Consider the following 21,715-nt stretch of genomic DNA (forward strand, 5'->3'; position numbering starts at 1 on the left):
CTGAGAGTGATGCGCCTGGAAGCAAAGAGCGCGTCCAGTGTGACTGCAGGCCGGAGGGTTTGAATTTTGTCCTCGGCGAAGGGCTGGTGGGAATTTGAGTGCGTCCATTCATTTTACTGCGAGGGCGTCCCGTTTGGAAAAGGAAAGGGGAAAGAAAGGGAGCGGGCGTTGGGATCATTTGGCATCAGGACGCCACCGGTGGGGCCTGGGAGTCTCCCATTGTCCTGCCTTTCTCCAACACCCTCCTTTTTCATCTTGTAGGTCGCACAACTCTTTATACTCGCCCGGTTCTTCGCAGTAAGTTAGCCTTTGGTGGCTCTTTGTGCATGTGGAATATTGTTGAAATATTAATGAACGCAGCTCGACTCTTGAGCCACGCTGCCGTAGCCTGCAGCACGGTGCTAAAATGTGTCTAAACACAGGCTGTAATTCAAAGTGAAACAGGATAACGTTGCTGCAGCCGAAACAGGCCCTGATTACGCACAGATCCAGTGCTTGAAACGTCTGTTCGCCCTTCAACTTCAAATTTCTAAGATTTGAGTCCTGCTTTTGCGAGATAAAACTACACAATGCTATCACCAGGCTTTAAAAAATACCACAGAATGGCTGTAAACTGCTTCCAGTGGGGATGTTTTAGTGATAAAACGGGTCGTAAACATAGCAGGGGCTCAGTGGAAATGGACTGAAGAAGGAATTTTACACAGCGATACCACAGAGATTAAGAAATATGAAACACAGCTGGTTCATTGTAGAAGTACTGGTGCCCATTAATTTAGGAAATCTGAAGTATTAAGAAATGCTGGCAGAAATCAACTAGATTTCTCCCCTTATTGTTAGAGTTAAAAGAAAAGCTCCAGTATTTCATATAGAAACATGTTTGGTCTAACCAGGAGTCTTAAACCCAAATACCACAATATTATCAAACAGAGAAAAACACCAAGACTTTCAATATTCAAGAAGCTGATGGAGAAAATGTTAGACTTTATTCCTTTAGAAATAAACTGAGGTATTACTTAACAATTCAAATTGTCCACTGGCCCTTTTCATCTGTAAATTGACTAATTTACCATTTCAGCTCTTCAGACAGCCTGGCTTTCCGCTTAAAGGGTCTGTCCACACAAACACAGAGCTTCTCCTCTGACCCCCTGCGGTGTGCCTTCTACTTTGGTTCAATTAAAGTATAAGAGAAGCATGACAACTAGTAATGTGAGTGCAGAGAGAATTGTGCATGTATTTTCAGGAAACAGACATGGTAGAAGGTTTCTACCATGTCATATTTGTGTTTAATCACATGGAATCACATTTTGTTTTCTTTTTAAGTCAATGTGTTTGCTTCAGGTTGAAAAAAATGTACAAAAAAGCTTCCAAATGTCTTGTGATAAAACATAATTTTGGATGTTTAAAGCACTTAAACAAGGAGTCAAACTGATGTTTGTCAGGTGACTCACAAATTAAATCTTAATTAAGAAATTGCCGCAATATCTACATTAATATTGTCATCATGAAAAGATTTCAGTGCTCAGAAAGTGTTTCCTGAAGGGAATACAAGTGTTTTCTTATTCAAAATAAATGCATCTCTTTTTGACTCATACAGTTTCACTCTCTTTGACTGCCTTAAAAAATGCCATAGTTTCTGACTCCAGTCTGATCCCCCACATTTGAACTTCTGCTGTTTTTGTAATCTCTGACAGTGAATTATGACACGCCTCTGCATTTTTGGACTTTTTCAAGCAACTCCTGACGTTTTATAACCCAAACAAAGAAAATAATGATGCACTGATTTATCAGTAACACATAGTTGGCTGCTGTTGTGAGACTCGCCATAGTCATGAATCATCTCAGCCGCTTCCTGTCTCTGCAGTACTTTTGTTTGGATATGAAGACAAATCTATGCAGAGTCAGAAGACAGGCCTGTTGATTCAAACACACCCTATTAGATTTTCTCACTCGCACACACACAAACACACACACCTGCTCCCGTTTGCTCGCCATGTGTGTGCAGACCTGGACAGAAGCAGTTGTCTTGTTGTTCACTGGTTTTACTGATGTGGGTGGCGGTCTCTGTTCTGTCTGTGTGTGTGTGGCCCTTGTTACACTGATGAGCCTCTTCCCCTGTTGGACCCTGGGCGTGTGCATGCTTATTTTCACAGTTGGTGGACTATATCTGGCCTAAAATGGCTATGGAGCGGAGCTGGTCACTTCAGAGGTGTCCCGGCTTGCTTTTGCGCCCTGACAGCTGCCGTCCCAGTGCCAGCAGCTCAGCTCCAAACTTTTTAACGGCAACTCGATTTCTTTTTGCCGTGGGGAAGGTAGCTGTAAAATCTTCCATGTGCTTGTTTTGATTACCGTGTGACTAGATCTGCACGCTTGCAGCAAAATAATTGCACTGTTAATGGTTTGATTTCATTGTTGGAACCATTTTTATGGATGACCATAACCAAAACGGTCTTCTATGAACGTCTAAACTGTTTTAAGCTGTATAGTTACTTTAAATGATGCATGAAGAAATGCATATGAAATCCAAACTGCAAGCCAAAGATGTTTAAACTATGGATTTGACTCAGGAGCGTTGTAGCTTTGGGCTACATTAACTGATTTTGGATGCACTGAGTCATAAACCAGATTGATTTAAATTGAAAACAAAAGGAGTTGGTACAATAAATTCCACAATAAAAAAATAATGAAGTCGATTTTAGCTGTTGAGGATTGGGACCCTGTGTGGAGGCTGTGTTGTGTGCATATGAGATTTGGTTCCTTCACTCAGGCTTGAATGTGTTTGTCTTCTGTTTTCAGAGGAAGCTGTTGTCTTTGCTCTCAGTTGATGGCGCATATTAAATGACTTTACACTCCCTTTGGCCTGAGCCATAAAACCTTTGAGCCGTGGCTCTAGCAGGCCTGAAGCCCAGCATCATAGCTGTTTAATCTTAGACCACACACACACACAGACGCAGGTTTCTGGACTGGCTTGCAGTGGACAACCCTGGTGAAATCGGTCAGAGCTTTTTTTTATTTTTTAGAAATTTGACTCTTTTTGCATAAGACTATATGGAAAAAGTCATACCGGTATTTGGTTAACAATGTCAGGAGGAACAATGGCTTAGCTGGATGAAAAGAAATGAACCTTTTGTGTAAGGTGCTAATCAAAAACTAGAACCAGTGGTAGGTTGTTATTGCTTTACTGAACAGATTTGTGCTAAGATGTACTTTTACACTCTGGGTGTGTGGTTTCTTATATATATATACTGATGCTGCTGATTAAAGTTGGAAGGGGAGAATCCTCTTGAAGTCCATGAAGTAGGTCATAGAGGACGGTGGGATGAATAGGAAACCTTATCCATCTTAGTACCGGACCACACCTTTGTAGATCAAGTGTTCAGTCATATTCTCACTATCAGGCCAGCAGACAGGCAGGTAGGTTGGCAACAGGATTATTTCAGACTGTAAAGGTCAGCAGACCATGTGCAATCTAGATTTACTCATATCAAAATTTTCTGGTAGCTTAGTGCTTTAAGCCACTTGAAAGTGATGTAATATTTGCAACTTTCTTTTCATACTTTCTTTAGAGAGGACGGGCCTTTTGCAGGCCTTACTGGCTGAGACGGCCCCGTGCGCTTTACTTTTTTGAAGCATATGTCTCTCATTATATGTATAACAGGCCGAATGTAATGTTTACAAGAAACTGTTTTATCTACCTCAAAGGTCAAATGCTGAAAGATGATGTCAGCGTTTCAGCATAAAAACAAAGTTAATTTTACACTCGACTCCAGTCTTCGTACAGAGAAATCATTCACTGAAGCTGAAAAAAAGCCTTCTTTTTTTTTTTTTTAAATTGACAGGAGCCCCAAAAACCCAGAATGCAGTGCTGCCAGGGATCCACCTATTTATCCAGGTTTTACATCATCCAGCAGTTATTTATACTGTACAAGTCAATTTATGTTACGTTATTTAGAGCAGGTAAAATGCTACAGAGAGCTCTAGTCTCCTTACCAGTCGGCAGACATCGTCCAGTCACAAATTTAACATTATTGCTCATATTTACTTGGATACTGTCAAAACTTTTTTACACAACATAAAGCAGAAGGACATGTTTGGAGAGTAATTTAGATAACGCATCATCACATAGCTTATCCTAACTGCAAAAGCTGCAGCAAAGTAGCATCACAGCTGAGCAAACGGTGGAGTCAAACAGTGCCGTCAGTGCTCACTTGTTTGGGAAATGCAAAGTTGAAGAGTTGAGAAACATTAACCCCGTGTTTATGTGCCCGTGCATGTGAAACTCAGCAAAACTCTAAAACATCCCCAAATATCAAGTTCAGTCCTTCACAGCCTCGGTGTGCAGCTTCTGTGACAGTTCACATTTTGAGATTCTGAAGTTCCCTTTACAGCTTTGCTGCTTAAATACAGATTTTTAAAGGTCAGATAGACTATATCCAGTTCAGTAATTTGCAGCAGTGATTATGATTGTGAATGCAGTCTTTCATTCTTTGGTGAATACCAAATGTTTATCGATACACCATAGTAAGTGTTATCATGCTAATGTTTTTCATTGTTGCACAGTCTTGGTTTCAGTGTATGTTGTCATAAATGTTGTGGTTAAGGGTAAAAAGTCAGTGTGCCATGATGTGAGTGACTGGAATAGAAGGACACTTGGCAGGAAACAGAAAATGCAGCAATTTAATTACAAACATTACCCTGCTATGTTTGCTAGGTGTGTGAGCAAATGTGTGTATTTGGCCGGAGGGCTTTTGTGAACAGTGAGCTCTGCTTGTCTGTGTATTCTACATGTCGTTGATTCAGAGGGTTTCACAAGAACCATAATTACCAGTTAAACTTTCAAAACATGTAGCAGATGATTTATCTTCTGTTTAATCTAAATTAAACTTTCATATCAAATCCTAAGATCCATGTTTTAGATGTAGCCGGTAGGTTTCTCCAGCTAACTCAGTTATCCTAATTTCTGAGACGTTAGTTGGTTAAATGCCTTTTGAATTTTTTGTTGTCTTTCATCAAGATGCCATCATCAGGCACGAAATTTCTCATGACCTCTTAAGTCCATCTTTCATTGACTTGTAACATGAAATCAAGTCTTAACGTTCACAATGAATATGCGCTGTGTTAAATAGTAATACTTTCATTTAATTATCTTACCTCTTTGAGAATATGTCAATATTACCTGAGTGCTTTCACGCTCCGCTGATGATAAATCTTTTTTTTTTTTTTCCCTTTCATGAAACTGTCACCACTCCGCCCACAATGGGAGGAAATGTCAACATATTAAGGTGATAAATATTATGTTTGAATGTCTTTTCTCGTTGCCTTTGTCCAACGTGTTTGTGTTGTATCTCCATATGTCTCTAGGGGGAATTTAGACTCCTATTCTTGGCCTTTTAATTGCTCTCTAAGGCTTTTGGATACATATAACCGTGACAGTCTTCACAACATTTGTCTTTACGTGCAAGCAAAAGCACACATTTATGTCAGCAGCATTTTATGTATGGCAAGAGTGTCAAAGGAGGGTTTGCTAAGGGCTGTGCTGCAAAATGGGAATTATACCAAGGGCCAGACATACAGGATACAGTTTATAGATGTGCTTTAATGAAATCACCAGAACAAAATAAGATCATTAGTCTTTATAAAATGTAGTTAAGCAAACTAACTCCACAAAGAAGGCTTTCCTTCAGCCAACTTATAACAACCTGTTCCACAAGCTTGAAGTTGGGGCATTTAATAAAATCTTGTTAAGTCTTAATGTCAAAGCATAAAACCAGTCTTTTGTTTCAGTCTTGCACAGAGTGCGTCCTCAGCTCTGGCATTGCTTGTGTCACAGGCCCGAACACGACAGCTCAATATTTGTGCAGGAAGCTAATTTAAGAAAAAAAAGAAGAAGATGGAGGCAAAAGCTCTTTGATCACCTAGTCTACCTGTACCATAGAGAGCAGCCTCCTGGCACGAAACAAAAATGAAGCTTGCTGCAAACTCTGCAGCTTCAACACTTTGAGATCAGGACTGAAAGAAGAAACATGTTTTGCTTTAGCTGCATACCTGTTTGCAGTATGTATGACTTCATATCTTTGCTGCTGTATACGTTCAAATGGGAACTGTGTTCTTTGAAAACAAATTGTTCCATGATAGGCGTCTGTTAACACTCAGTTAGACATGGACTATGTAGTCTTGTCACGTTCATTGTTTGCAGGCTTGTCAGATTGCTGATGCAGTGGAGGGTTAGTTTGCCATGAGCACAGGGCGGTGCAGACCACAGGCCAAACATTCTTGAGAATCTAAAATTATTTTTGAGTTGGATTAAAATTGACAAATGGCTAGGTTGTGGGCTTTGATTTTGACACATATTATAAAGAGCACTAATCTGAGTAATGCTTTTGTTTTCTTTTTATCACTCATGCGTTCAAAAAGCAGACCCATTTTCTTCTGTCTCTGTGCTGTTAGAGTTTCAGATGTAGAGGAGTAAATATGCTGCTGAAATAAGACGTTACTCCTTCATTTTCCTTTGTCATTGCTTGGAAAGGCAGACCGCATCATTATAATTGCTTAATTGTTATTTATGTGCGTTGGTGGGACGAGCATTATGGCCAGTGATGATTTCCGATTGTTATTTTGGCCAGCATTTCTCTGTCTGGGAGAGCAAATACCGGCTAAGCTTCTACAGCCATTAGATTAAACACTTTAGATTTGTGTCTCTTGCCTGTGTAGAGTATTTGGCTTGTCTGGGAATCTCTGAGTCCTCTCCACTTATTGTCCTCGTATTATTTTGCTGAGAACCTCTACCCATATCTGCTCCTCTGTCTGTCCCCGAATGGCATGTTTAAAAGAACTTGTGGAGAGGAGTTTGTTTAATGTGCTTTTCTTCGGTTTGATGCCATGCAGTTTAACTTGACCTAAAATAAGAATCCTCTTGCTTCGCGTGACATTCAGAATGCAGACTCCTGTCTGTTGCAGGGGTCGCATGAAACGCAGCTTTTAAGCACTTTATTTGGCCTAAAAGCACAGCACGATTCTGCTAATTCCTCTGCTAAAGCTGAAGATAAAAGCCGATCGTGATGCACCAGAAAGCAGCTGTTAGTCATTGGAGTTTTGTGGTTTTGGAATAAGCATGCTGTTGAGGTTTTGCACATGGCTGCAAGGGTCCAAAATCTTCTCTGGTCTGCTAAAAGTTAGTGATTCCGGATAAGGGGAGGTTTCTCATAAAGTTGAGCTATTAAATTTTTCATTATTTGCTGTCATATTTATGCTGGTGGTTAGTGGTGTTTATTTTAAACAGGAAGAAACTTTCAGAAACTGAGATCGGCGCATGTGTGAGTAATCCCTGTGAGGGGACTGGCCTGGTTGTGCGCTGATCATACGCAGAGCTTGGTAGACTGTTGTTTGCATGTTATAGCTGTGCACAACCAGGGGCAGTCTAAAGTCTGTGGGCTGCTCTTGTTTCAGCCACTGATGATCTTCATGATTATTAGAAAGGCCCTGTTTGCAGGGAAATGGAACAGACTTGCTGCCAGGTCCAGATATTGTCACAACATCATTTATATTTCAAGGAAATTTGGGAAAAATGTATCTTTTAAAAAGATATAGTGAACAGGGTTTTATCAGTGATTGCAGCCTGCAGGAAGCACTATTTATTTATTACTACAACACAAAGAAACTGTCAGTAACTCCTGATGACACACTATCGAATTTGAAGTGTGACTCTATAGAAACAAGATGCTAGCAGCAGCATTATAGCACTGCACTGCACTACATATGCACTGATAGTGGCACAGTTAAATCTAAGCATTAAAGGTAACCTAAGTAGCGTTTTTCATGGAAGTTTTAAGTAAAAGTATAAAACAAATGCTTAACATTTTAATAATAATACTACTAATAATTAAAGTAGCTTAACCTTAACTTAGACTCACAATATTTTCACATAACACTGAAAAATATTTTCTACCTGGGATCTTGGGTATAGCTTTATCAGGAATTGCTTGAAGCCCTGCATTTCCATCATGTAACTGCACCCATAATTTCCATCCACCGTTTTGCTCTCCCTGTCATACAGACAACTAGCAGTGCTCCGGCGATCCCCGGTGGAGTCTCCGTTGTTTACTTTTTCCAAGCACATCATCAGCTCCTAGTATCTCCTCCTCGCATGGCGTCATAGCTTGGTGGTGTCTTTTTACCACAAGTGTTGAAACAAGTGTAGTGTTTCCACCTTTAGCGGGAACAGCTTTCTCGCATATTTTGCAAAGTACTGTAATTTTGTTTGAGGTTGTTGAAGGGACTCCCTGTTTACTAAATTATTATTGGAGGCTGCCTCTTGCTGTAACACATGTCTGGGCTTGTCTCATGCGCACTATGAAAGTAAACGTATGGCATCTCTTCATCATTAATATCACGCTCTGACACTCATGCATTTGTCACATACCATTAGTCTTTTGCTTTCTATAACAAATGCCTAAGCCAAAAGACACACATGCAGTTTCACTTGGAATAAAGGCTTGGGTGCTCCAAAGGCTCTAAAAGACTCTCTTTCAGTCTTTATGATGTCAGAGAGAGTGGAGCATTGATGCCCCACCCAACCTATTATTCAAACCCTTTGTTTGTGAGGAACAACCAATGAGAAGAAAGCTGACTTAAGTTGGGGGGCTTGTTGCAGACAGTGGATGAACTGACACTTTACCATGGTACTACTACTACTAATAATAATAATGCAAAAAGAGATGGTGAAAATGTGGATAAAGTTTGACAGAGAGATTGGATTTCATGCAGGACTTGGATCAAGGGAAGTGGATTTTAAACTCAATGGTCTTGATGGGGCATAAAAGCATCGTTAAGTGGAATCTGTCCGGCATTGATAGCAGCTAGCCTCCCTCTCCATTTCCCAAAGAGGGCCAATCAAAGCCAGTGAGCCACGCCCTCCCTTTATCGATTAACTACCATGTGACAGCCAAACATCCGTCACGCCGATACTTTTATTTTGGTGATTTTTTTTTCCTCCCGTGTGGACAGACAGTGTGTCAGAGGGCGGTGTGAGGTCAGGTTTCCACAGTAACTGTCAGCCTCCAATCCCCCTACAGCTGAACACCCTCATTCATTACCATGGCAGCGGAGAGGCCCCGTTTCCCGGGGGACGAGGGGCGTGAGGGACGGAATGTGAGATGGCGAGAGAGGGAGGGAGAGGGCAAACAAGTTTAGTGAAAACACAGTAATCCAATATGGCTGCCATTGTGACACAGCTAACTGCGGCTAATGCTCGCTGCTTGGAGAGAGGAGATACAGTCGTGTGATGATTAACCTCAGCTGAGACCTGGAAGCCATGAAAGCGCTTGAAGTGAAACCGAAGCCTCAGTTTAAAAGGTTAATCTGTTTTATAGTGGATGTGGGTATAAACCACATAAATGGACTCTTAAAGGGTCATTTTACTTTACTTTAAAAAGGGAGGAGTTTTGAGGCTTTCTCTTAAGTGTGAGATTAAGAGAGTTGGTGACCTCCCTTTTCTGTTTTGTGCTGTTTAGTTACCTGTGCAGCCCACAAAGAAGGATGCCCATATTCCTGTGTGTGCCTGTCAGTTAATGATGGTTTATAGGTCAGACCTTGTATGACTGCCGTAGTGATTTTAATGGAAAATGACCAGGGTGCACATTAAGACATGCAAATGAAGCATGCAGACGCTCTCAGACTAGTGGAAAGGAGTTGATGTCTGAAAGGGGCTTATGACTTTAACCTTCCATGTGTTCGCAGACGTCTGCGTTGTTACTTCTTTCTAAAGTTAGGCTTCAGGCGCATTCCTCAGACAGCATTTTGAAATGTGCTATGCTTTTCAATGCCTGATATAAAGCCAGTGTTTCCAAAATGATCTTTATCTTGTAAATTGTTCCAGGGCCGTGATGCATATTATGAAAAGGAGCTTTTGCCCAAGTTTAGAAGTGACGCCGGGGACCTTGTTTTGTACCATCTAGATAGTCTGGTGTGATTGCTGTTAGGAGCACAAGGCAGGAAGCTCAGGCAGGAAAAAGGAAAAGATAAATATGAAGCCTGCGGTGTATTTTTAGTGTGTTGTCAGTTCAGTTAAACTGTGCAACTTAGGAGCACGAATAGTATCTCAGGCAGAGAAATGGCTACATGCGATGCTGAGTGTTAACCAGCGCTCTCTTTTTGTCCTTCTCTTTCAGATCTCAGCAACCTCAGCTCTCCCCTGTTGCAACTCTCCTGCCCATCATCCTCTCCCACCCCTATTCCTTCCTCCTCATCTCCTCGTTTTAGCCTCCCCTGCCCTCCCATCCTCCCTTCTCTTGCTCCCCCCTCATCGGCCTCCAAGATAGATTCCCTCAGGAGTAAGGTTGACCTACTCAAACTGCCCCTGGCTCTCTCCACAAAGTCCATCTCCGAGCGCAAAAACCAACTGGGAGGCGTCGGCGAGCAGCGCGGCACGGCGGGAGGAGGCGGGGCTCGTAAAGCCCGCTCACCGCCGACCCGAGACATGGACAACGAGTCGCAGTACTCGGGCTACTCATACAAGTCCTCCCATTCCCGAAGCTCCCGAAAGCACAGGTGGGTAAGACCCATTCAAGTAGGCACACTCAGGCTCATAACTTCATGTATTTGTTTCTGGTCTGTTGTTTGGACTGATTCGAATATTGGTTGGTTTAAATATTGGATCTTTAAATACATATTGTAATATACACAACATAATTAGAATGACAGCAACAACAACTGTATTTCTGTATTTGTATTTTTTAATCAAATATTTATGCAACTGCAGCAGTAGTCAGTCCAAGAGTGTAGATCAGGAATCTACAGTGTAGGGAAAAAGGGAAAATAAGTGCAACATGATGTCTCAGTTTTTCAACATGATAACAAAATGCTGTTGATAAAGATAATGAAATCACATCAATCTGCCAGAATGAATGAATGTGTAGGAAAAGCTGTAAAAGTCATGAAAATACAGTTAAGTCTAAATATTAAATATTCGAAAGCCATCCCAGTGGGCCAGATTGAAGTCTTGGCTGGGCCAATTCTGGCCCCCCGGCCTTATGTTTGACACCCCTGGTCCTAATTATTATTTGAGTTTTTTCTTTTTCTGAAGGAGACTCCCCAGTCACTGAAACTCAGCAGTGAACCCAAATCTGCAGCTGCTGCCTGATAAATCAGCGATTGTGGCACTTATATTAGTTAGAAAATAACAGTTTTTAAAGGTTTTGAGTTTATATACAGGTTTGTACCTGATGTGCATGTGGTTTCTAAACTCCAGACCAACACTAGCCATCTGAAAGGATAATTAATCATCAAATGTTTTATCACTTTGTAACAGGTAGTGACTTGTGAGGTTTCATAATCAAATTCTCCCTATAAGAAGTCGTCAGTAACAGTAGGGTGTCTGGTATGCAGCTCAAAAGCTTTACAGATGCTGTGGATGAAAACCACATGCTGAGATCCACACTAGGAGACATAGTGGCACATATTTTAATACTGAACACTCACACATCATACATCTATATTGAAAATAGGAATTATAAAGTATACTTACTCATACGTAACCTCATATAGAGCCAGGAAGACAGCTTTAATTCTAAACACATCCATCAGAGTCACTACAGTGAACTAAGAAAGCAGTTTGCTGATTAACCACTCAAAGAAGCTGAGTGACCCCTGGGTTGCTTTTATACCTGTTATCCAGGGAAACCTTAAGGAAGCATTTTCCCTGAATCTATGCGAACGTCTGTTTGCTTGATTAAACTTCAATTTTTTTAAGCTCCAATCTCAGTTGATAAATTGGAGGTGGTGAGTGATGGCAATGCTTTTAATTTCCTTTCTGGCAGTATCGTTTTGTTATGCTTTTGAAAAACACCACTGTTCACTGGGTAAAGGGGAATTAATCATTCTGACTGTTTTTAAATGAGAGGAAAACAGACGTAATTCAATTAGTGACTATACCGAGGAATGTAAGACCCATTTCTTTGTTTACGAGGAATTTTAAAAAGTTACAGTTGTGGTCAAAAGTTTCATATACTCATCATGAAGGTCACAGTAATTTTGGGCTTTCAACTTTTTCTTTGAACTGTTTTTTTTCCCCCGGGTGGCACCAAAGTACAGCATGTGTCTTTAATAAGTTGCTGGATGCACAAGTTTGAATTTATTTTGGAGTTTCTGTATTTCCCACAGGGTCAAAAGTATAAATACAGGCTCAGATATAAACATACGCTGACTTAAATCTTTTAACAAGTGGTGCTGAAGATTCTACAGTGTCTTTTAACTCGACAAGACCAAGGCCTATTAACCTCTCATTGCTGATCATGATTGTGGGCAACTGGTTTCTTTTTGCCAGCATAAAAAGGAATTGTTTGACACCACTGCTCAAAAGAATGGGGGAAACCCAGACTTGCATAAGTTGGGAAGATCCCTTGTAGCCATTTCTAAACAATTCCAAATCCCAAGATCATCCGTTCAAACAACTGTACGTAAGTATAACTTATTCACATGTGTCACGACTTTGATCCAAAAAGATCCAAACCGGTCCCCCCTCAGATAAGAGGAAATTGGTTAGGATGTTCAGAATCAGAAACAACCCAGGAACCACCAGGGCCCAAGCCTGACGTGAACTAGAAACTGCTGGTCCACCAGCATCACTGTCCACAGTGAAGCTTGACTGAAATCTGCACCTGACCGCAAGGCTATGGACATGATCAGACAAGATGGAGGCTGAAGCATTTCTATTTGGCCTCAATGACAAAAGGTACATTTGGAGGATTAAAGGTGAGGCTTTCAAACCTAAGAACACTGTACCAAATGTCACGCATGGTGGTGGTAGCATCATGCTCTGTGGCTGTTTTGCTGTCAGTGGTGGTGATATATAATACAAAGTGGAATTATGAACAAGGAAGGCTACTTATGAAATCTTCAACTTCACATTAAATCAACAGCTAGAGGGTTGAAACTTGGACACATCTGGATGTTCTGACAGGACAAAGGCATCAAAGCCAGTTTTGGAGGGAATAAAGGATGCGAATATTAAGATTCTGGAACAGACTTGCCAAAGTCTTTAATCCCTATTGAAAATTTGTGGATTATGCTTAAAAACTGGGTCCATGCAAAAAAAAAAGGAGAAAAAAAAGGAAAAAACAAACAAAAAACAACCAATTTAATTGAACTTTATCAGTTTTGTCAAGACGAGTGTTCAAATAACAAACCAGAATTATGGCAGAAGCTTAATTCTGGTTAATGGCTATCAAAAGTGTCTGGTTGAGGTCGAGCTTGCTAAGGGACATTTAACCAAATATTAGTGAGGTGTGTGTGTATATTTGAGTCTGTGTGGATTAGCACAAAAATCTAAAATAAATTGTTTTTAAAGCTACTAAAGATGTTTGTTGTATAATGATTCCAGCCTGGAAAAATAACAGTTAAAAAACTCTTTAAAAGCCCAAAATTACCATGACATTCATGCCCATGATGAGTGTATGTAAACTTCTGACCACAACTGTGTGTTCTTCTGTCACAAAGATTCACCACAGCAACTTTGACAGACAATCTGCTAAGAGAATAAATAAAAATTGGATAACTAATAGCAGATTGTGTCACGGTGTAACATCATCACATCATTCAATGCGTCTGTTACTAATGTAGCCCTTTATGATATGATATATAATTTCTTTGTCTTCAGGGATCGGCGGGACCGTCACCGCTCCAAGAGCCGAGACAGCAGCAGTCGTGGAGACAAATCGGTCACCATCCAAACACCCGGAGAGCCGCTTCTCGATGCAGAGTCGACCCGCGGAGATGACAGGGTCAGTTACAGTGTTTTCTACTGTTTTTTTGTTCATACATCGTCATCTTTGACCTCATTTAATCACCAGTCATTACTCTAATTAATTGTGCATATCTTATCCCACCAATGTTTCTTAAAACTACAATTTGTTCAAAAAAATGTTAGTGACTTTCGGTCCTTTAGCTTCATGTCGCTAACACTGACAAAGTTAATAGGCTCAGATTACCCTGGAGCTGTACATGCTAAAATATTATGTTTAATTAAAGTCAAACACTCAGCTGAACTACAAATAGGCCTTTAAACCAAAACTTTGACCTCGCTACTTTATTCAGGTCAAAAATCTGTTGCTGAATTCCCCATCAGTTTTTTTTCTTTCCCTTGTTATCCATTCAAAGTGGTTTCTCAGATTCTTTCAACAGCTCAAGTGTGTTTTCTTAGAGCCGTTAATCATATCGTTTCAGTCCTTTTCTGCCCCGTCAGTTAGCGGGGAGAGAGCAGGTGCTGACTAAATAGTGAAGTCAGATTATTTTAAAGTGCAGAGACGTGCTTTCATTAAGGAGCCTGAGGGGACGTATTTGTTCTCAGATGAAGTGAAGAGTCATTCTTCAAATAGTAAAGGGGCACTTGCATTAAAGCTTAACCAACCTGCAATCGCTCTTGGGACAAAGATGTTCCGGGCTTGAGCCCTTAGCTTCTAATTTTAAGTTGAGGGCTTGTCAGCTACTCAAAAAAGATTTTTAAAAAAGCAAGAGCTGTTCATTTGTGCTTACTCAGATTATAATTGCCTTCCAACCAACCCTTTCATGTAAACATCTTGTGTTCATATATGTAGGATAAGTAGCTTCAGATTTTGTCTCACACCCTCCTTTTCTTAGGTATGACTGAGCAACTCCTGTTCACACATACAATCCCAGCATCCTTAGCCTCTTGAAGAGGTGCAACTTAAGTCAAAGCTGGGGGTGAACTTAATATATTACTCAGCATAGAGATTAAAATGACTAATTGTTTTCTTTGTTGTGCAGGATGACAACTGGGGAGAGACCACCACTGTGGTCACTGGCACCTCAGAGCACAGCATCTCAAACGAGGACCTGACCCGCGTCACCAAAGATTTGGAGGAGTCAACTCCACTGGAGTGCAAGCGTTTTGTGGGTCCAGCATTGGGAGGCTGCCTGAGCTTCTTTGCCCTGGTCACGCCATTAGCCTTCCTCATCCTGCCGCAGGTCTTGTGGCGTGACGCCCTCGAGCCTTGTGGCACGCCCTGCGAGGGCCTCTACGTCTCCCTGGCCTTCAAGCTCTTGGTCCTGCTCATCTCCTCCTGGGCTCTGTTCCTCCGCCCTCCCCGCGCCACCCTCCCGCGCTTTTTTGTCTTCCGCTGCCTCCTGATGGTGCTGGTGTTCCTGTTTGTGGCGTCGTACTGGTTGTTCTATGGTGTGCGTGTGTTGGAGCCCAGAGAACGGGACTATAGGGGGATTGTGGAGTACGCTGCCTCGCTGGTGGATGCTCTGCTCTTCATCCAGTACCTGGCTCTGGTGCTGCTGGAAGTCCGACACCTTCAGCCAGCCTTCTGCCTTAAGGTGGTGCGGAGCACAGATGGTGCCAGCAAGTTCTACAGCGTGGGCCACCTCAGGTTTGTGACACCAGCCATGGCATTTAATTCATATCTTTACAGAATTGTTGTTTGTTACTTGGTTGCCTTCTAGTAACAAAATACGATAAACCTGCTGACAGGCAGAAGATTAACCTCATGAGTCCCAAACTCTTGTTCGAAATGCACCACAGAGATACCACAGACAGGCCTGTGCTCAGCAGCATGAAGTATAAGCTGCAGAAAAGCTAAATGCTATGTCCTTACATAAGGATGCAGGGTCTCCTGAAGTCCCACAAAATGAGGGGATCCAGTGGCTCAGTTACTCTATGGGGTGATTTTTGCTGGCATGCATTGGGTCCTTTGTCTTTACAAAGGAAAGAATCACTGCAAATCAATACAAAGTTGTCTTAAGTGGGTTTAAAATGCCGTAAGTTGATACTTGGGTGTGTTCATGCTTGTATTTGAGAAGTATTACAAGCTTTTTTTCTCTGCCTGTGCTCTGAACCCACATCCTAGAGCAGAAAAATGTATTTTTAAGTTGTCAAAATCAATCCCACACAGATTGTTTTTTGGAAACAAACTGAAGGGGAAGTGTGCGTGCATGCATATCTCCATCAGGCCATTATTTTTTAAACGTGAGCAGCATGCAGAGACATCACAACTTAAATCTGATTTCATTTTTCCTTTTTTGATGATTCAAGGATTTAATCCATCCCCAGCAGTCACACCTACATCGTGTACACGGGCATTATTTTAAGTAACTTTAATAAGATTTCAGTGAAATATAAAAAACGTGACACTGGCAGGGACCTCATGTTTTTGGTGATTCTGGTGGTCAAGAACTGTTTAATGGAAATATAATATATGCTCAATTATTCTGATTATCCCAATGGACTGGGTACAAATGTGCATATATTTCTTAGCATATTGCATATATTTAATGTTGTTGAAACATTTCTTAGTTTCAACAACAATAAATCTATTAACTTTAAAGCAGAAGTGTCACAAAACCTAGGTAAATATCAAACTACACCAAAAAACAGTTTGGGGGATGTGAGGGGATGCATTTTACTTTGAAGTATTTTACTGTCCAAACATCAGTGTATCTTATTTTAAAATAATAGTTGAGGTGTGACATTAAACGAGATCACCATCAAAGGCAGAAATGTGAGGAAGGTGCTGAGATCTAGTTTACATTTACGTCTCTATTAACTGCAGCCTGTCCGTTGTGCAGTCAGCAGCTGTTGTTTGACCTGTACTTACTGTGACACTGACGACAGATACTCTGTGTTTTAGCATCCAGCGGGCAGCTGTCTGGGTTTTGGACCGTTATTACAGCGACTTCCCCGTCTATAACCCAGCTCTCCTCAACCTGCCCAAGTCCATCCTGTCCAAGAAGATGACAGGCTTCAAAGTTTACTCTCTGGATGGTAAATATAGTTTCATGCTGGCTCTGACGTCTGTCTTTAATCCAGAAGTAAATCGTTTTTTCTTTAATTTTCGTTGCCGTTTGTTGGTCTACGTCAGAAGCAGGTGGCTTTACAGCAAGAACGGGAAACATAAAGAACTTCTTAAACTACCTGTCTGAGTTCTAATGTGCAGTCCAATAATCCCTCCTTCGGTCTTACAGAAAACACGACCAATAACTCCACAGGCCAGTCCCGGGCCATGATAGCAGCTGCTGCCAGACGGAGAGACAACTCCCACAACGAGTATTACTACGAGGAGGCCGAGATGGACCGAAGGATCCGCAAACGGAAGGCTAGGTCAGATACACTCCACGCTCCTCGTCGGCCTCGAGGGCCATTTATCACCTGCAGAACTTTTCAGTTTTTCATCTTTGATCTGTTGGGTATGTCACCACAGTCCTCTGTTACTCTAATAGGTTGGTGGTGGCGGTGGAAGAGGCCTTCACGCATATCAAGCGCCTCCAAGAGGAAGAGGTGGCCTCATCTCCCAAGCACCCCAGAGAGGTAATGGATCCTCGAGAGGCAGCCCAAGCCATCTTTGCCCCGATGGCCCGGGCCATGCAGAAGTACCTGAGAACCACACGGCAGCAGGCCTTCCACAGTATGGAGAGCATCCTCACACACCTTCAGTTCTGCATCACGCACAACATGACACCCAAGGTGAGTCGTCAATAGTTCCAATACAGCAAACAGCCTAATTGATATTAAAAGATTTGTTTGTTGGTCTTTGTGGGTTTTTTTTTTAAACATGTTTGAGTATTGATGGCTGTTTCTCAGCAGAATTTTCTACTAGAGAATCGAATACATTTCTAACTCAGAGGTGCCTAAGTCCCTGATGATAGCAGCCACTTGATACTGTTTTCAGTCTTGTCCTGTGTGTACAGATACTTTCTATTGATTATCAAAACCCTTCTATATTATTTACCATAAGGATGGTTTTATTTATTTATTTATTTTTTGCTATTTAAGCCCAAACAGTCCCTCATTGAGTACAGATGTACCTACCTTTACTCCTGAATACTCTCTCTTTTTGGGACACTTTCTTTTATTTAAAAAACAAAACGGCTTCTATCATTTGCTGTCTTATTCACAAGAGGTCAACACACTGGATCAATGTGCATATTTGATCTGGTATGGATGCTCCTTCCATCCCAACATGGCCCGTCCGAGGGATTTGTGCTTCCTTTCGGTCTCGAGAGGGGAGATGCCAGGGATCTAGTGTTAGCCAAATATGTTACCACTGTACGACAGAGCCACTTTAATTAAATATAAAATAAATACAACACAATAAGGGGATCTTTGCCACTACAGAAAGGCAGAATTATTGTAGGATAGTATTTCTTTTACTTGTTTTAGCGAACAGTGTAGATCGATGAAATGATCTTCAAAGCCGCATCATTAGTGACGTAAATGTAGTTAAGTGCTTCGTGAGTGTACTTGGGCACGGTACTTCAGCACTAAGACAACTGGTGTTTCCCTGGTGATTAAACTCCAACATCCTCCTTTTCAGGCTTTCCTGGAGCGTTACCTCACCGCCGGCCCCACCATGCAGTACCAGCAGCAGAACGGTAGGGGGCGCCAGTGGACTCTGGTGAGCGAGGAGCCGGTGACCTCAGCCCTGCGTCAGGGTTTGGTCTTCTCCCTGCGACGCCTGGACTTCTCCCTTGTTGTGACGGTGACGCCGCTCCCCTTCCTGCGGCTCGGGGAGGAGTTCATCGACCCAAAGAGCCACAAGTTTGTCATGAGGCTACAGTCTGAGACCTCGGTGTAAAAGCGTCCAGTAAAACATCTTCTTTTTCCTACACTTTCCTCTCCCCTCGTGCTCACTCCTCCTGGATCACTGATGCGGTGGGACATGCGGAGGCCATGTGGTCTATTCTCGCCCAATCATTTCCCCTCTCATCAACAAACAAACCATTCAGAGAGGAACATCTCTGCAGGCCTCCTCCTTCCTGTTTTGTGATCATCACAGATGCTTTGCGTCAGACTGTGATCAGCTCAACGATTGTTCAAACCCTGGAAGTAAACAGATGCCTTGACCTTTTCTTTTCTTGACAATGTCTTTACGGCACACTGTAAAATTCTTTGTTCCTCTAAACGGGGACTTTTCCTCCTTTTGCCTCTTCTTTTGCTGTAACCACTGGACTAGTTTACTGTGCTGACTCAACACGTAAACACCAGAGGAAAGGGATTACATCACATGTGTCACTTCCTCTTATTTGTGTCTTAAAATCAGTCCAACTGGATTTCAGCTCTGACTGCAACGCTGATGTACCACTGCCCTCTGGTCCCCTGTCAGTCGTTGTGTTTAACATAAGCAGGACTGTTGTTGTTTTTTTACATATATATGTTAGAGGAGTGACTTTTTAACTTTCAGAATGTAGCATTTTGTGCAGTGAGTTAACATGTTTCTCTCTTGTGGCCTTGAAGGGCCAGTATGTCCTTTTTTTTAAATTTTTATGTGACTATTAAGCAAAATGGAAGTACATTCCTAACTCATTGCAACTCCAAACTGTATGTTCACGATTGTTTAAATATGCAGCTTTAGTTTATTTAACACTGGTACTTTTACTATTGATGTCACAGTTTTAGCAGGCCATGTTACAGAATAAAAATGACATTTTCACCTGGTATTAACTGAGATTCTGAACATTACTTGCGTGAGGATCTTAAAGTGTGAGCTTGACGGTGTTCTGAATTTTTCATACTGTCAACAAATTCAGCGAAAAGACCAACAGTGCACTCGTCTCGAGTGTCATTACTTGGAATCTATTCATTGCTGCTACTTCCTAAGAACAACTCATACATGCATTATGTTGTTATTCTTTTTTAACTCATGGATACTATGTTTTTGGAAATGTTACTCATGCCTAAGTAGTAAGTGGATTTACTCAGTGCTATTTATAGCTGGTGACTTTTAGATACAATTGAGTATTTTTGGCAGCAGGATGGCGTGAGTGGAAGAATAAATTGCACAGCAATGGAAAAACTGGAGCCAGTAACAGGCCGATGCCACTCTTTACAGAGTAAAATATTTCTAATGTCACATAATGGCTCATATTTTCAGAATATTACTTAGATTCTTTGATAAGTTATACTCGCGCTTTATGTTCTGTCTGCTAGTCAGAGTCTCTCCAATGGACAAACTAAAAATACGTCTTGATATCAGCTCGTATCATGCCGATACTGAAATATGTGTACTAGTGGATTTTAACCTGATATATTAGCTGTGCTTTAGAGAGAAAAAAATAATATCACATGGTATATTAGTGTTCTGGGTGTAGTTTTTGGATAGACCAGTAAATTAAATCAGGCTCTCAGTACACATACAAAGCGTGTTTGTTTTTATTTGACAATATGAAAAACAAGAGTATTACCAGCCTCACTCTTTAATGCAAATGCAATCTGTGCGTCCGATATGTTGAAATGCTGGTAAAATCTTTGCATTTTAAGCGATAAAATCTGCAGATTTTCTGTGACTGACTGGAAAAAAAGCATACTCTGTGCTAAATTCAAGTTAACTGTTTGTGCAACCATGTTTCAAGAGTTTCCTTAACAGATACCGACAGAGTTGCTGCATTATTGAGGGTATATTTAGATTCTGCGGAAGAAGTTACGCCTGCACACCAACTCTAAGCCACCCTAATAATCAGATAACAGCATTTCGAGTCACTGTGTGCAGGCGCTCATCTGTCATAAAACTTCACTCTATCTGAAAATGCCCTGATTATTAATATTGGAAGTGAAATAATACAGTGTATCGTTACAGTGTAATACCAGGTGTAAATGTAGTCACTCACACTTCTTACACAATTAAATGAATCCAGATGTGGCAGCTGTAGTTTAACTATGAGCTGGCTTATTGTGGTTTAATGTTTTTTTACATGCATATCTACAAGAATCCCAAACCAGACATGTGATTGTAACTCCTCTCTGCAGCTCCTCTGCAGCAGTAGCTTATCACCGCCTCGCCTTGTGCCACGAGCTGAAACGGGCACAGTGAACATGCTGCCTATGACCTTTCCTCAGCCTTAGTTTCCAGATGTGGAGGAGCAGCAGACTCTGACTCCCCCACCCCTTCGTCTGCAGGTCCCGATACTTAACCCGATGTTTCCACCCCACATGCTGAGCCACAGAAACAGACAAAAGCAGACTGACTGCTTTTGTCAAATGCGGTTTTAAAAAGTCCTTCACATTTCTGAAAAATGAAACCAACAAACACCAGGTCCGATTTGTTCGATATTTCATCTGATTTTTGTAAAAAAAAATAAAAAATACAAACGAACAAAAGAATGCATGCATAGATTTATTTTGGGCTCCAAATCCTTTTTATAATAAGTTGTTTTCTATCATTTTTACGGTGCCTAAGTTATGATAATGCAATTTTCAGAATGTAAAAAAAAATTGTAGATCTGTGTTGTATTTTGTTCTTTTTGGTAACTGTAGCTTGTATAGTGTGCTAGGCTTTTTCCATTATTAAACCATTTATTACTTACAAGTCTCCTTGTTTCCTAACTTGCAGCATGGGGAACTTTAGTCTGTAAAGCAAAACATGTGACTGAAGCTAAGAAGCAAAAGGAGCTGAGACTTCTTTTTTTAATGTGGTTGAAGAAAATTAATATCTGCATTTGATCATTTTGGTTTGCTTTAATAAGAATCTGTTCTTGAATGCTGTTACCAAAGGCCGATTTGGGCCTTTGGACGTGAACAATTTTCACCAGTTTTTCACAAGACTTTTAGAGGAACTTCTGTCAAGTTGGGGGATGGCAGTGTGGTAGGCGTGTGGTTTCATAGCTTCAAAACGGACAGAGAGCCACTGACTTCCTGTTCGCTGCTTCTCATCTCTGTGAGTATAAGACATTTCGCTGACAACCTACAAGGGGAAAAACAAAGCGGATCAAC

At 41.3% G+C, this 21,715-nt stretch overlaps 1 protein-coding gene across 2 annotated transcripts; it reads left to right on the plus strand.

Moving 5' to 3' along the window:
• The first annotated feature begins 216 nt into the window (after positions 1-216).
• vangl2 (VANGL planar cell polarity protein 2) lies at positions 217-21,287 on the plus strand. Of its 2 annotated transcripts, none has more exons than XM_063462699.1 (8): positions 217-257; positions 10,164-10,542; positions 13,649-13,772; positions 14,776-15,383; positions 16,641-16,774; positions 16,975-17,110; positions 17,230-17,473; positions 18,324-21,287. In XM_063462699.1, the coding sequence occupies exons 2-8, from the start codon at positions 10,472-10,474 to the stop codon at positions 18,582-18,584; spliced, it is 1,578 nt and encodes a 525-aa protein (XP_063318769.1). In that variant the 5' UTR covers positions 217-257; positions 10,164-10,471; the 3' UTR covers positions 18,585-21,287. The 2 variants fall into 2 exon arrangements, with proteins under 2 accessions (XP_063318769.1, XP_063318768.1); XM_063462698.1 differs by having other exon boundaries at positions 227-297.
• Positions 21,288-21,715: the final 428 nt, after the last annotated feature.

This window comes from Pelmatolapia mariae, linkage group LG18 (genome assembly GCF_036321145.2).
Source record: "Pelmatolapia mariae isolate MD_Pm_ZW linkage group LG18, Pm_UMD_F_2, whole genome shotgun sequence".
In the NCBI taxonomy this organism is placed as follows: Eukaryota; Metazoa; Chordata; class Actinopteri; order Cichliformes; family Cichlidae; genus Pelmatolapia; species Pelmatolapia mariae.